This window comes from Syngnathus acus, chromosome 6 (genome assembly GCF_901709675.1).
Source record: "Syngnathus acus chromosome 6, fSynAcu1.2, whole genome shotgun sequence".
In the NCBI taxonomy this organism is placed as follows: Eukaryota; Metazoa; Chordata; class Actinopteri; order Syngnathiformes; family Syngnathidae; genus Syngnathus; species Syngnathus acus.
This window is the reverse complement of record NC_051092.1, coordinates 8,580,500-8,592,848: the sequence shown is the minus strand read 5'-3', so window position 1 is coordinate 8,592,848 and position 12,349 is coordinate 8,580,500. Positions and strand designations below refer to the sequence as shown.

Sequence of the window (12,349 nt, the reverse complement as noted above, 5' to 3'; positions counted from 1 at the left end):
AATCAATTTAAATAGGTTGGGCTTTGGATATCTGGTTACATATTAAGAAACGTCACAAAGGCTACAGCTATCCCATTGTGAATCGGATTGCAGTTCCACTGAATCAAACTGTATTGAATTGTTCAACTTGAATATGTAGCATGTACTTGAATTATGTCTTATCCTATGTATCGAATCATGTTTTATTGGAGAGATGCATACTCCTGTTGAATACGAATTAGACCTTCATAAGCCTTTACTGTGTAACCGGTCTGTGTGCATTTCCATATGTGACTCAGTATCGGATTATCAAGAACAGATTCAGAATAATGAAACACAATTCTACTTGAATCACAATATAGATCATATTGTAAGACAATCCAAAATACAGGACCACATAAAACAGTTTTGTCTGAATTCATTCCAAGTAGAAAGCTTTAGAATTAGTATATGAGCGCATACGTCTTATTTTTACGACTGTGACTTATAACATGAAGTATGATGACACATTCTATTCAATTTGGTATTCCCAAGCCATTACAAGCACAGGCCTATTAAAAGACAACACAGCATCTTCCTCTTCCATTAGTCTGCCTTCACATTAAATTAACCCATTTGTACGCATGCTTGCACATAGTTATGTGTGAGATTTGTAATATTTATTCAAAAAAACGTTTTGTTTTCGCCTCTTTACCCCAGCAGGAAAGATAGAACAGTGGGATAAGGGGATGAACACTACACATGTTTGCTTTGTTATTAGACAGCCTCCCCCAAGATAAATCTTAAATGTATACTGTGTGCGGGCTAGGCTTTTTAGATTCAAGTTTGCTTTATATGTGTAAGTGAGTAAGAGATACCAGTCCCATGATTAACAGGTGCATTCTGCAAGAAGCATATGAAATGCTTGAATTTAATTCTTTCGGCGTTGTATGAATCCAAAAAACTGCAGCTTATCAGTGCTGAATTGCTTCCGGTGAGATCTAATCACCTCCGCATGAAATGAGACCTACCTGAGCAGAACAGTAATGTAAGGTCTGGAGGGTGCAGGGAAATATCCATTAGGTATGAAACGAGGAAATGAGGGAGCAGGAGGAGCAAAGGTCGAGAAGAAAGAGGGTGATAAGACATGAAAGGGAAAAAAAGCGCCAAGGATAGCAAGATACAGAGAGAGCGAAAAATAAGATGATAACGTTAGCAGCGGTGCTGGACTGTGGCTGAGATTTGAAAGTAGGATGCAAGGGACGTTGCATGACTGTGTATACTTTACATTCACTAATTGTGCTAACTCGAAATGTTTTTTCCTAGAGTGAGTGCACAAAAGAAAAATCCACACAAAAATTGGCGACATGGTGGATGATTGGTTAGTACATCTGTCTCACACAGCAGAAGGCATCGGCTCAAATCCGGTCTTTGGCCTTCGTATGTGGAGTTAAAGAGTTTTCCAAAAACATACATGGTTAGGTAATTAAATAATCCAAAGAATTTAAATCGTCGATATGTGTGAATGTGAATGTTTGTTTATTTACTGTATAACCTGTGATTGGCTGGCGAACAGTTCAGGGTGTGCCCCGCCTCTCGCCCCAAATCAGAGGCTGAAGATAAGCGTACAGAAATTAGAGAATGGGTGGACACTGCTAAATGTATATGTACATCATTTAATTTGACTCTAGAAGTAATGACATTTTCCAGGAAAATGTGGCTAATCATCACAACATTTTCATTCAATCAGCGCATAACTAAAGCAGATGAAAGGATCACATAATACTCATAAATAAAAAATAAAAAAACAATAATTTGTGTTCGAAAGGAGCACTACTGGAAGACGGGTTATGCGAAGGAAAAATAGCAATCGTCATTATAAACACAAGCCACTCAATAAATAATGCCCTGCCACGCGTTGACCTGCACGTTTTCAGTTTTGTTTAAACAGTCACAAACCAATGTAAATATCCACTGCTGGCTGTCCATCTTTGCTTCTACTTAACAAACTGTAACACACCAAAGTAGGACTAAAGACAGCAACAAAGCAGGCTAACAAAAAAAAAAACTTGCTCAAGGACAGTCACAGCCATGACCATGTTGCTATGGCAACAGACATCAAAATAGATGCTGCCACTAGAAAAGACAAATATAGACTTACATACAAGTCCCTATCTACGCTATCAACAGAGTCAATATGAGTATACTTGCGTGAAACTGAGGACATGGTCCAAAAAGCAACATAAGCGTGTCCACTTTAAGGACAAATGCACAAACTGAACAAAATGTAGTTTCCCCACTCTTCCATGAGGGCTTTTTACAGTGTATGTTTTTGGATTCATTGAGAAGAACATTTATCAGGTCAGGTAACCCGGTGACAATCTCTGTTGTAGCTCAGGTTTTCGAGACGGTCAGTGACTTTTGTACATTCTTCCACACAAGGTGCATCTTTCAGTGCTTTTATGCACCTTGCTCTGCGCACTGGGGGATGCTGGAATAGATAAGGGCCTTATCTAAATTGTCCCCACAAAGTCAGAAGCATAAAATGGTCTGCAATAAATAACTGAGAATCAGGGGGAACTGTGTGGGCGACCCCTGGTTGATTAATTAATTAAGAGGCGAGTGTCCTTAACCCTCAGGCGTCACATTTGTGCAGCCCTTCCTGCTGTGGCTGCATTTTCTCTATCACGACGTCACATCCTTGCTCTGGGCAAATGGATAACTGGGATTCCTCTCCTACAATACAGCTGCACGGCGCATTTTGCTCTGTGTGAATGCAGGGAGTTCTCATTGTACAATGCGTAGTGAATGTGAGAGACAGAGAGAGAGAAGGAAAGAGAGGGAGAGACACCCATGCTGTGTCCTGGATTTGAATGATAATAGAGGCGCTGACCCTGAGAGGTGCTTTACTGCGCTGTTGTTTTTTTTTCCGTCACACTCAGAAACCTCCTCCTCTTTTGAGGCTGCACTGAGTCCACTCTGCCTATCTCATGTGCTAAAAACTCCTGTGATTTATGCCTCTCTGGCACTGTTATGGATCATCAGACTGATGTGGAGGAGGAAGCTGGAGCGCACAGACACAAACACACAAGTACATCACTAGCATTGTCATGAATAAGCAGCTTTATGCCTAGAGTAAAAAAGCAGCCATCAGGAATGAAGCTGCAGCAATGCCCCTTTTTGTCCATTGTGTTGCTTGGTCACTCAGTCAGATCTATTGGTAACAGTGATTTCAAACCACATAAAGAATGTAAGGAAAATAGATAAGATTGAAATTACAGTGATAGTGCACTCAAAAGGTAAAAGGGGGGCACTTAGCCTATAAATCAAGTCAAGTTTATGTGTATTGCTCTCAATCACAAGTGTCTCAAAGGGCTTCACAAACCTACAGTTAATTTACAACACGGCCAGAAATAAAATCCCCAAAAACAGTAAGGGAAAAAATTCAATAATTTGTAAGTTATGACAGTAGGCTCAGTTCATTACAGCATTTGATTTGATTTGATTTGATTGATCACCAAATGATTCCCGAGCGCGGCACCGCTGCCGCTCACTGCTCCCCTCTCGCCCAGGGGATGGATCAAAATCACGCGGGGATGGGTTAAATGCAGAGGACAAATTTCACCACACCCAGATGTGTGTGTGACGATCATTGGGACTTTTATTATTTATTATTTTTATTTGACCGGCCGGGCAAAAAAGATTACTTTATAACCTGTTTATTCATTACAAATGTTGTATTATTATGCAATGCAGAAAACAAAATATTATATACCAGAGAATCAAATTAAATTGTGACTGTAAGATCAAACATCAAATCGGATCAAGATTTTAGAGAATCAAGGCCCCCCTCCGAGTGCACTCCCCTCATAGATAGGTCAGACAGGACGTGCCATCCAAACATTCCTCTCTGATGACAATATGCCTTGACAGTTCTGAGTCAAATGGGAATATTCTGATTCCGCGTTCAACTTTTCTATCCTGCCAAAATGCCATCATTTACATTTGCCCCAGACACATATTATTGGAGCCAGCCCATCTGGGACCCTATGTGAGATTAAGCAGGGAAATGAGATGGATGGAAAGACAATCAATTGATGAAGTGGTCATGAATTTTCCACATAGTTGATTTAAAAAAATAAAAAAGAAAAGTCAAATGACCACCTCTTTTAAGTCTAGAATACAATCAAATTAAAATATAATACATCAGTACAAAAATCCATACTCTTTTGAGCTCATCCGGCAAATGAACCAACTCCAAGTTTTATGCTGATCTTTCGGAGTTACGCATAATAGTAATGCGATGAGTATCGGTCAAAATAAGAATAATCTTCCAATTACCAGATTGCTTTGATTAATGGTCTATAGAGAGGGCCTATGGTGGATTCTGGAGCACTACTGTGAGATGTGCAAGGGTGGTGCAATGAGGAAAACTATACCAAAGTCAAGGTCAATGGCCTACCTATCTATTTGTTAATGGATGAAGTAGAGCAGGACAGCCAGCACTGAGGGGGATGAGGACGGCGCTCCCCCCAATCACAGGACATCCTGCCAAGGCAAGCTGAGCCGACAGCCACTAAAGCCGAGGCTCCCCACATGTGCTAATCTCGCAGATTTAAAATGGGAACACAGAACGCAGCGCAGAGCAAAGAGCAGGACAAGCCTGTCTGATCCATGGCCGTATGTCTGACGACACGCTAAAGCATGCAGCCTGCACAAGCATGTGTGAACCATGCAACGAAGCAGAACAAATGGAGGGGGGGGGGGGGGCACTCAGTATGAATGAGTTAAACTAACACATGTGGAAAAAGGCTGCATATTTTACTGCCACTATTCAGATGTAGACATGATGCTGATTTCTGATTGCAGCCGCTTGCAGAGGTTGAGAGCGAGAGAAAACAGAAGCGTGAGTAGGTGGAAGAAGAGAGAGAGAGCGATCCCTTCCGTTTTTCATGAAGGCAGATTGGGAACCAGCAAGAAGCGGAGAAACCATGACAACCAGACAACCAACATTGGCAGCCGACCCAGCGTTCACGCACTTTTAGCTAGGCAGGCAGCTAAGCAAGGGTTAAATTTGAACTGACACAAAAGACGTGGTGGTAGCTGACTTGTAATGACTGTCCAAACAAGACAAAACACAGTGAATAGCAATGACAAGGATCAGTAGGACATAAAATAAACATTTTATCGTCACAATTTGGAGCAGCAGGGGGGGAAGAAGTGGTGGACACACTCTCCACTGCACTGGAGGACAATTACCGTGAAATCCTAAATGGCATGAGAACATAAAACAACAACCTATGGCAAGCAGAGAACTTCACTAATCTCGGGAGAAAAAAAGACTCTTGCTGTGATGGCTGCTGTAATGTCCTGTGTCGTTTCCATTGTTAGAGATTCCCAATACATCTCCAACCTGTATCATCCCCCTTTCATTGGGGAGCTTGTGATAAAAGACAGACATTTCTAGCTCATTTTACGGGTGCTCAATCACCTTTGTATTGCATTCAACCACCCCTAAGATTTCGATTATTTTTTTACTGTGCTCTTTTGAAACAAACTAGAAATGTGTATTATCATACAATATTGAACTGAAATGTAATATTTCAGCCACTAAAATACACCACTCGCCTTGCCTCAAAATTGATTTGTACCGCCCAGTTCCTCCCCTCCCACCTCTCTCCGACACAGAGCAATACGCTGCTTTCCAGTGATATACAGTCGTGGTGTAAGTACCTTGCTTGGTTCTGCCAGTGAATACCAACACACTAATTTCATTAACATTCCTCATTTTCTGTTGCATTTTATGTTGTTAGATAGGAGTTAGCAGATGTTTTTTTTAGAGGGGAAATGTTTCAGATGGTCAGTGTCAGTGTGGCTGCCTGCGTTCGAGTTGGAATGAGACAATATAGACATTGTGTCAGGTGCTTGCATTTATTTTTAAGTCATTATGGACAAGCAAGCTTTACATCGTAGCCCCTGGTAGGACAAAGGGAGGGGAATTTCATCTTAATACATTACATTATGGGAATGTTGTAGCGCAAGAGAGAGGCAAATTTAAAAAAAAAAAAAAAAACACTTTCAGCAATGCTTAACTAATTCACTGACCTCCCATCTAAAGATCGAGCCCTTTCACCTTCTTGAGGTCAGGAATAGAAGAATGAGAAAAAAACAGGAGAATGGAGCATAATGAATAAAATGATCAATACTTTGCTTGACTCAATAATTTTCTATCCACTCACAAACATCAAGACCTCTTCATGTGTTTCTGTTCATGGTCCCCCGTTTTCTTTGACTACTATTACTACTTTTCACCTTCATCCTTCACTATACTCCCCACTGTTTCTCCACCTCTTTCCTCATCATTAGTCTCTGAAAATCGTTGGCTACATCCATTCTTCCCAATCGATGCGATTCTACCAAGGTCTTGTTTGATTTACCGAATGGTTGAATCCCTGTATGAATGTTGACTCGCCGAGGGAAGCCAATGGAGACAGGAGCGGTGCCCTATGATGGAAGTTGTCATCATAAAGTAATTCTCGTCAAAGACAGGACATATGGCTCAGATGAAGTACACATGCAGTTGCATCCCACCAAGTAGGTTACATTTCAAGTCAGGGGTAGCATGGTTTTGGCTTGAGAATCAAACAGCTGGGCCCAGACAGTCTTGGCTTCATGTGACCCAGCTCGGTTTCACAGCGCTAACATACTGTATGGCTGGCTGGCTTTCAGCTAGGAGTAACACAAAGTAGCCACTGGGTCAAGCCCTTAAAACAAATCCACCAAACACAAATTTAAATTTATTTGCCTCATTTGCCGGACAAACAAAGAGTCTCGCAAAAAATTGTGAGTCATTCAGCGAACACCCTGGGTGGGGGTCACCACTTGTGTTAGCGCCCAGCATGGCTTTTAACGGCATCAGCAACAGGCAACGGGGGTGTTTTTTCATGCTTTGGCCAAGGGGTTTATTTTTTATTGACACCATCGAGTGAACATTCCCTCCTCACTTGTCATCATCAGGGAGGAATATCATGTAGTGTGAAACACTCATGGATTGCTTCCACCAGACAGGAAATCTTTGAAATTGATCTCAATGAACCACTCCAACTCACCAGCAATTAATCAAAACCAAATTAACGGTTTTTCATTATCATGGAATGTCCAACCCATCATCTGTCTGTGCACGAGGATTTTGTTTGTTCTTGCGTAGTCATGCACTGTGAAGTCCTTATATAAACCACAACAGGACCAGTGCTGACACAAAGACAAATGAAACTGCTAGATTCCCGTATAAATGCAGCGAACACAGAAAGAGAACGTCTTAGCAGATATACAAACTGAGATACGGACCGATACAACATTGCAGGATGCATTTTGTTGGGTGCATATGTCAATACGAAGGCCTAGCTCATGGTTTGTTTCACTTGCTAAATGTCCAGCGAAGAATCAAGGAGACTACATAACCCTGAGCTCACAGCTTGTCAATAGCTAAATCTTGCAAGAACAAGGATTTACACCGGATTAAGAGGCCTTCTTAGCCAAACAATGGTCAGCATTTATTCCATTAATCAAATACCTACAAAGAAAGAGAGAAAGAGGGAAAGAACAAACTCACGAATCAACGGACAAACAAAGAAACAAACAAACAAACAAAAATGTGGGTTGCCGTTTCTGAAGTATGAACAAACAAAACAATGATTCAGCTCCCGGTATTCTGAGGACAAAACAAATCCAGAATTGTGAACCTTCTATAGCAAAGTTTCATAAATTGCAAGAAATAGGCTATTTCACACACAACGTGTATTTTCTGCAAGGGTACAAATGTTTTTACCAATGTGACTATTGACATCTTAAGCACCAAGCGCAAAAACAGTTCACTTTGTTCTTGAATGGGAATAGCCACAGTCCGGACAGAAGCAGGACTGCAATGCTCACCTAGGTCTGACTAAGGTCTGACTAAGACCACAGGTCTGACTAAGTCCTAACCCTCGAGTACAATAACTGTTTAAGACTGGCTCTGTGGCTCCAACCCTAATGAGCAGTCGCTCATGCAGACACAACCTATTAAAGAACGCTGTTCTGGCCCGTGCGGGTACACAAAAAGCAAGCTAACCCAAGGAAATACAGAAAAAAAACCAGCACTAAAGACAGACAGAAACTGCTTGCGTAGAGCCAGCAAATGTCATCTCCATCTGTTGTCACTAGACCATAAAAACATGATTATGTATCACTTTACAGAACAGAAGTCTGCGCAATGAGTCTGCATTTGGCAACACGCGAGGGCTACGTCGCTAAGCTTAGAGCGGGCCTGCCCAATGGGCCACGTGATTGTGTGAGCGACTGGAGACTTTGGCTGCCTAGGGGATTAAATCAGGAAGCCAAACCAGAACCACTCTGGTGGCTGTGTGTGTCCGTGTGTGTGCGTTTGTGTCAGGACTAATCACTTAATGAACGGGGAAGAGCACCACTGCTCAGCTCAACCAGAGGACATATTCCTCTCCTCTAATAATACCACCCGAGCACCACAGCTTTAGCCCACTGGAAGGTGCCTGATGTCACTCCTGACTGCGTGAGGCATGCACAGTTGCAGGCCGGCCCTTGCTGAAAGACCTGGCTGAGAGAGCTAACATATTTCATCAACAGGATATTATGCATGCATGTCATCAATCTAAATAGGTCTAGCGTGGATTAGCCGCACGGAGGCTGGATCTGGATAGATATGTAATTGTTTTTCAAACAGAAAACACAAGCCTTTTACTTGAGCACAGGTAAATGTCACATTAAAATGAATGATCGAATAATTGTCTCAATGACACTGAATTTCACAAATGAAATGTCAACACAGGACAGCTAAGGATGCAATTCTGACACTTGAGCTTATCTATGCTTACATGGGTCTGACAAACGAGCCTTGCCAGAAATTGGGACAAAAGCAGCTCATAAATGCATCATGAGGCATGGATGATGCGGGTGACACCATATCATTTGCAGTCTGTACCCGGTAGACCATTGCGCCAGCAGCGTTCCACCAGCAAAAGCCTCTCCAGAGAGCAAACTGAACTGGGTCTTTCTGCAAGTGACGATTGTACAGGAAGAGCAGCGGAGAGGGAGCAGCGCACAGGCACTTGTGGCGATATATTCATAATTAATCTTTTGTGGAAAACACCATGCAACATTTATTTCCATTATAGGATTGTGCAGATGTGGCAGATATTATATAGTGAGTTTATTAACCACAAGCCAACAACAACATAAGCTACACTTGTGCAACACTTGAGCTTTAGTGCGGTTCAGTTCCCTTCATACGGCGTTTCAATCCTTTGCGAAGCCGATCTGAATGGCCCTACTTCACAGTCTTGTGCTTTACATCTCAACATCCTTTGTGGACTTTGCATGATATTTTCATGCTTGCGTGGGTTTTCCCGGGGTCCTCCGGCTTCCTCCCACACTGCAGAAATCTAGATTGGTCATTTGAAGATTGTAATTTACCCACAGGTGTAAATGGTTCTGGTTTGGCTATATGTGCAGGCAACCAGTCCAGTGTTTACCCTGCCTCAGTTCACAGGGATAGACTCCAGCTCACCTATGACCCGAAATGGGGACAAGCAGAATAGAAAATGGATGGACGGACGGACGGACGGACGGACGGATGGAGGGCAAAAATGAATTGAGATTATGACAGAGGGATGATTTAAACAAGTTTATTTGTTCAGGTGTACCATCTGCAAACCACAACATTGCATCTTATTCATTTTCTGTTTAATTACTGGGCTAACTTCATGTTGTTGTGTCAGCAAATTATATTACGACTGTCTGGTCATTCATTCTGCCTTCAAATCCATTTTCGCAAGCCTGATCAGGATTTACTTGACTGGAACATTATTGTGGCTAACTGAACAAAATTGCCAAACATTCCATCTTTAATAGGATTACATTTCTCAAGTTTTGAATCAGGGGTATTAAATTAACAATATGTTTGCTGTTTAGTGGTGTAACACTGGCTAGCTTGCTTGATGATGCAGTTCTACAGTACTGGAAAGAAAATCCACAGCAATCAGCATCTTGAGATGTATATAATATTTTGCAAAAGAAAACATTACTGTCGGCTCGTGGACTTCTTGATTCAGCTTGACTTTGCATGTGCACCTGATGCTGTTGCTGCTCGTGCATAAGTTTCTGAAGAAGCTCGCCATTGAAATTCGACAAGATATTCCAAATAACAAAGTGCGGGGTAAAGGTTAAATATGGAACATACCTGGACTGGGAGGAAATCCCCATAAGATAATCGGGAAATGGACAGACAGAAGAAAACACTGGCCAAGAAAATGCAATTTGCACGCGTACACGGCTGCGCAGCATGACCAGCTGGGCCAGGTAACACAAGTAACGCCTATTTGCTGCGTTTTAAACAACAGATGGGAGAAAATTCTCTCAGCAGAAACACAGTCTTTTTAGCGGCTTACAAGTACTGCATCTGAGCTTTCCTCTTCTTTTGCATGCATGGCTCCACCGGCAACACATACCTCACTTCACAGAATCCACACAAATATCCCCTCAAATCAAATTTGATGGAGTTAAATCCTGTTTCCATTATGAATTACCTCAAGCAACAACAAACTGCAGTGTCATTGGAGTCAATAGTGAGCGATGTGCCGGTTTTTCAGGGAAACCACTAACATGCCCAAGGCGATATGAAGACAGATTCATGTTGCTCTTATTTCCCAGCACCTGTCAGGGTGGTACCCACGGCACCATGTTGGAGGAAACCCACGCCATGCAACCACGGCCTAGAGGAGAACCGCCTGACTGATTGCTTCCCTTGCCTTGCCTGCCATGGGACTAAGAATAGATCGTTGCATCGGGCAAATCGGGATTAACAGGGCTGCAACCTGAACACGCACAAACACGCACGCACACGCGCGGGAATAACGCCCCCAAAACTTTATTCTAACAGTCGGCCCGGGATGCACACGCGTAAGTGCCAGTCCAAACCAATGCAAACCAGCATCACCTAAATCCACAACACCCCTCCCGACTCCCCTGTCCCACACTGCGTGAACAATGATTATGTCAGCGGATCAGTGGGAAACAGCAGAGCACAAGGAGCCGCGAGAGGGGGTTCGAACTAAACGCTTAAATGACATGCACACGATCTGCGCAAGATCGAATCAAATGAATGAAGCAGTTGCAAAAGGATGCACGGAGCAAGTCGCAAACCTGCCCACTAACCTGTCTGTCCTTTGCCCAACGTCTTCTCCAATCGGTACGGTCCCACGTAATTGGCATGCGGGGCTCCGCTGTTGTCTTTACCGGACGATGACATGACGAATGCAGCTGGAGATCAGTTACTTTCTAAAACGAAGAGCAGGCGATGAAAAGCACTCCTCCTCGGAGGTCCGAGCCGCTTTGGCGTCTTGCTTTTAAAACTCCACCAACGTCACCTCCTCTTCTTGTGGCTCACCTGCTTGTGTTGCCCCCGGTCTCCGCAGCCCACAACCTCGCTCGGTGTTTGAGGAGGCGAGGTTGTTCCTTTTCTTTCTGCACAGCTCTCCAATCACCGAAGACGTGCGTCCAAGTGCCTTCAAAGCATTGTAGGAACGAGCTGCGCTGCCTCAGCGCGACTGTGGGAGGTGCTGCGGAGGCGTGTGAGATGATTGGCGGTCCTCTTAGCCAATCACAGAGGAGCACTGTGTCTAGCGCCGCAGCAGTTTAGTGTCGCTGGACCAGCAGCTTCACGCAGGTGCTCTAAACCTGTTGGCAAACATTTTGGGTGCACGCAAGGGGGTTGACATATAATATGAAAACAAGTTTCACAAATCTGAAATACGAACGTGAAATTTCCTAATTTTTCATGCATGCATCCATCCTTTTTACAATAGGGTCGCAGGTGACCCGAACTCAATCCCAGCAGGCTTTTGGCAGGAGGAGGTTGTACACATTGATTCACACTTAAGAAATTTTAGAGCAAAACAAGGAAAAACAACTAAACAGAGCTAGAAGGTAAAACCAAAAAAGTGTCAATAATTTGCTGCAAATTGGGGCACCCTAGAAGCAGACACACCCCAGCATCTTCCTGCTGACCTAATTACCTTGGACTTTAGGAGCTTTGCTGAAACTTTGGCGGAATATCCACTTCAAATAAACTATTTCATTAATGTTTTAACCAAATAATAGTAATCCAATTCCGTTTCTATTGATTTTTCCTTGTTTTACATGACAGTTTCTTCATGGAGAAAAATGGAGGGGCTACGACCTGAGAATACATGCCACAGGAAAAACAGCAGTAATCTCTGAAACCAAGACCGCTTTTATCCTAATGCAATTTCTCTACCAGTGATAATGTTGTAAATTCTACAGAAAATGAAAATGATTTGTATTATTTCAAAACTGAGAT

The 12,349-nt window shown here is 42.8% G+C and overlaps 1 protein-coding gene across 3 annotated transcripts in view; it reads right to left on the bottom strand.

The window, feature by feature from the left end:
- The window catches only part of brsk2a (BR serine/threonine kinase 2a), a 126,868-nt gene extending 115,297 nt beyond the window's left edge, over positions 1 to 11,571 (bottom strand). The window contains exons 1-2 of one of the 3 annotated variants that reach the window (XM_037253991.1): positions 11,417 to 11,571; positions 11,185 to 11,307 (exon numbers count right to left, since the gene is read on the bottom strand). In XM_037253991.1, coding sequence (XP_037109886.1) covers positions 11,185 to 11,278 — 94 coding nt within the window. In that variant the 5' untranslated portion in view covers positions 11,279 to 11,307; positions 11,417 to 11,571. Of the gene's footprint in view, positions 1 to 11,184 lie in introns of all 3 variants that reach the window. The other 2 variants (XM_037253992.1, XM_037253993.1) reach the window with 2 other exon arrangements.
- Between the last annotated feature and the right edge of the window lie 778 nt (positions 11,572 to 12,349).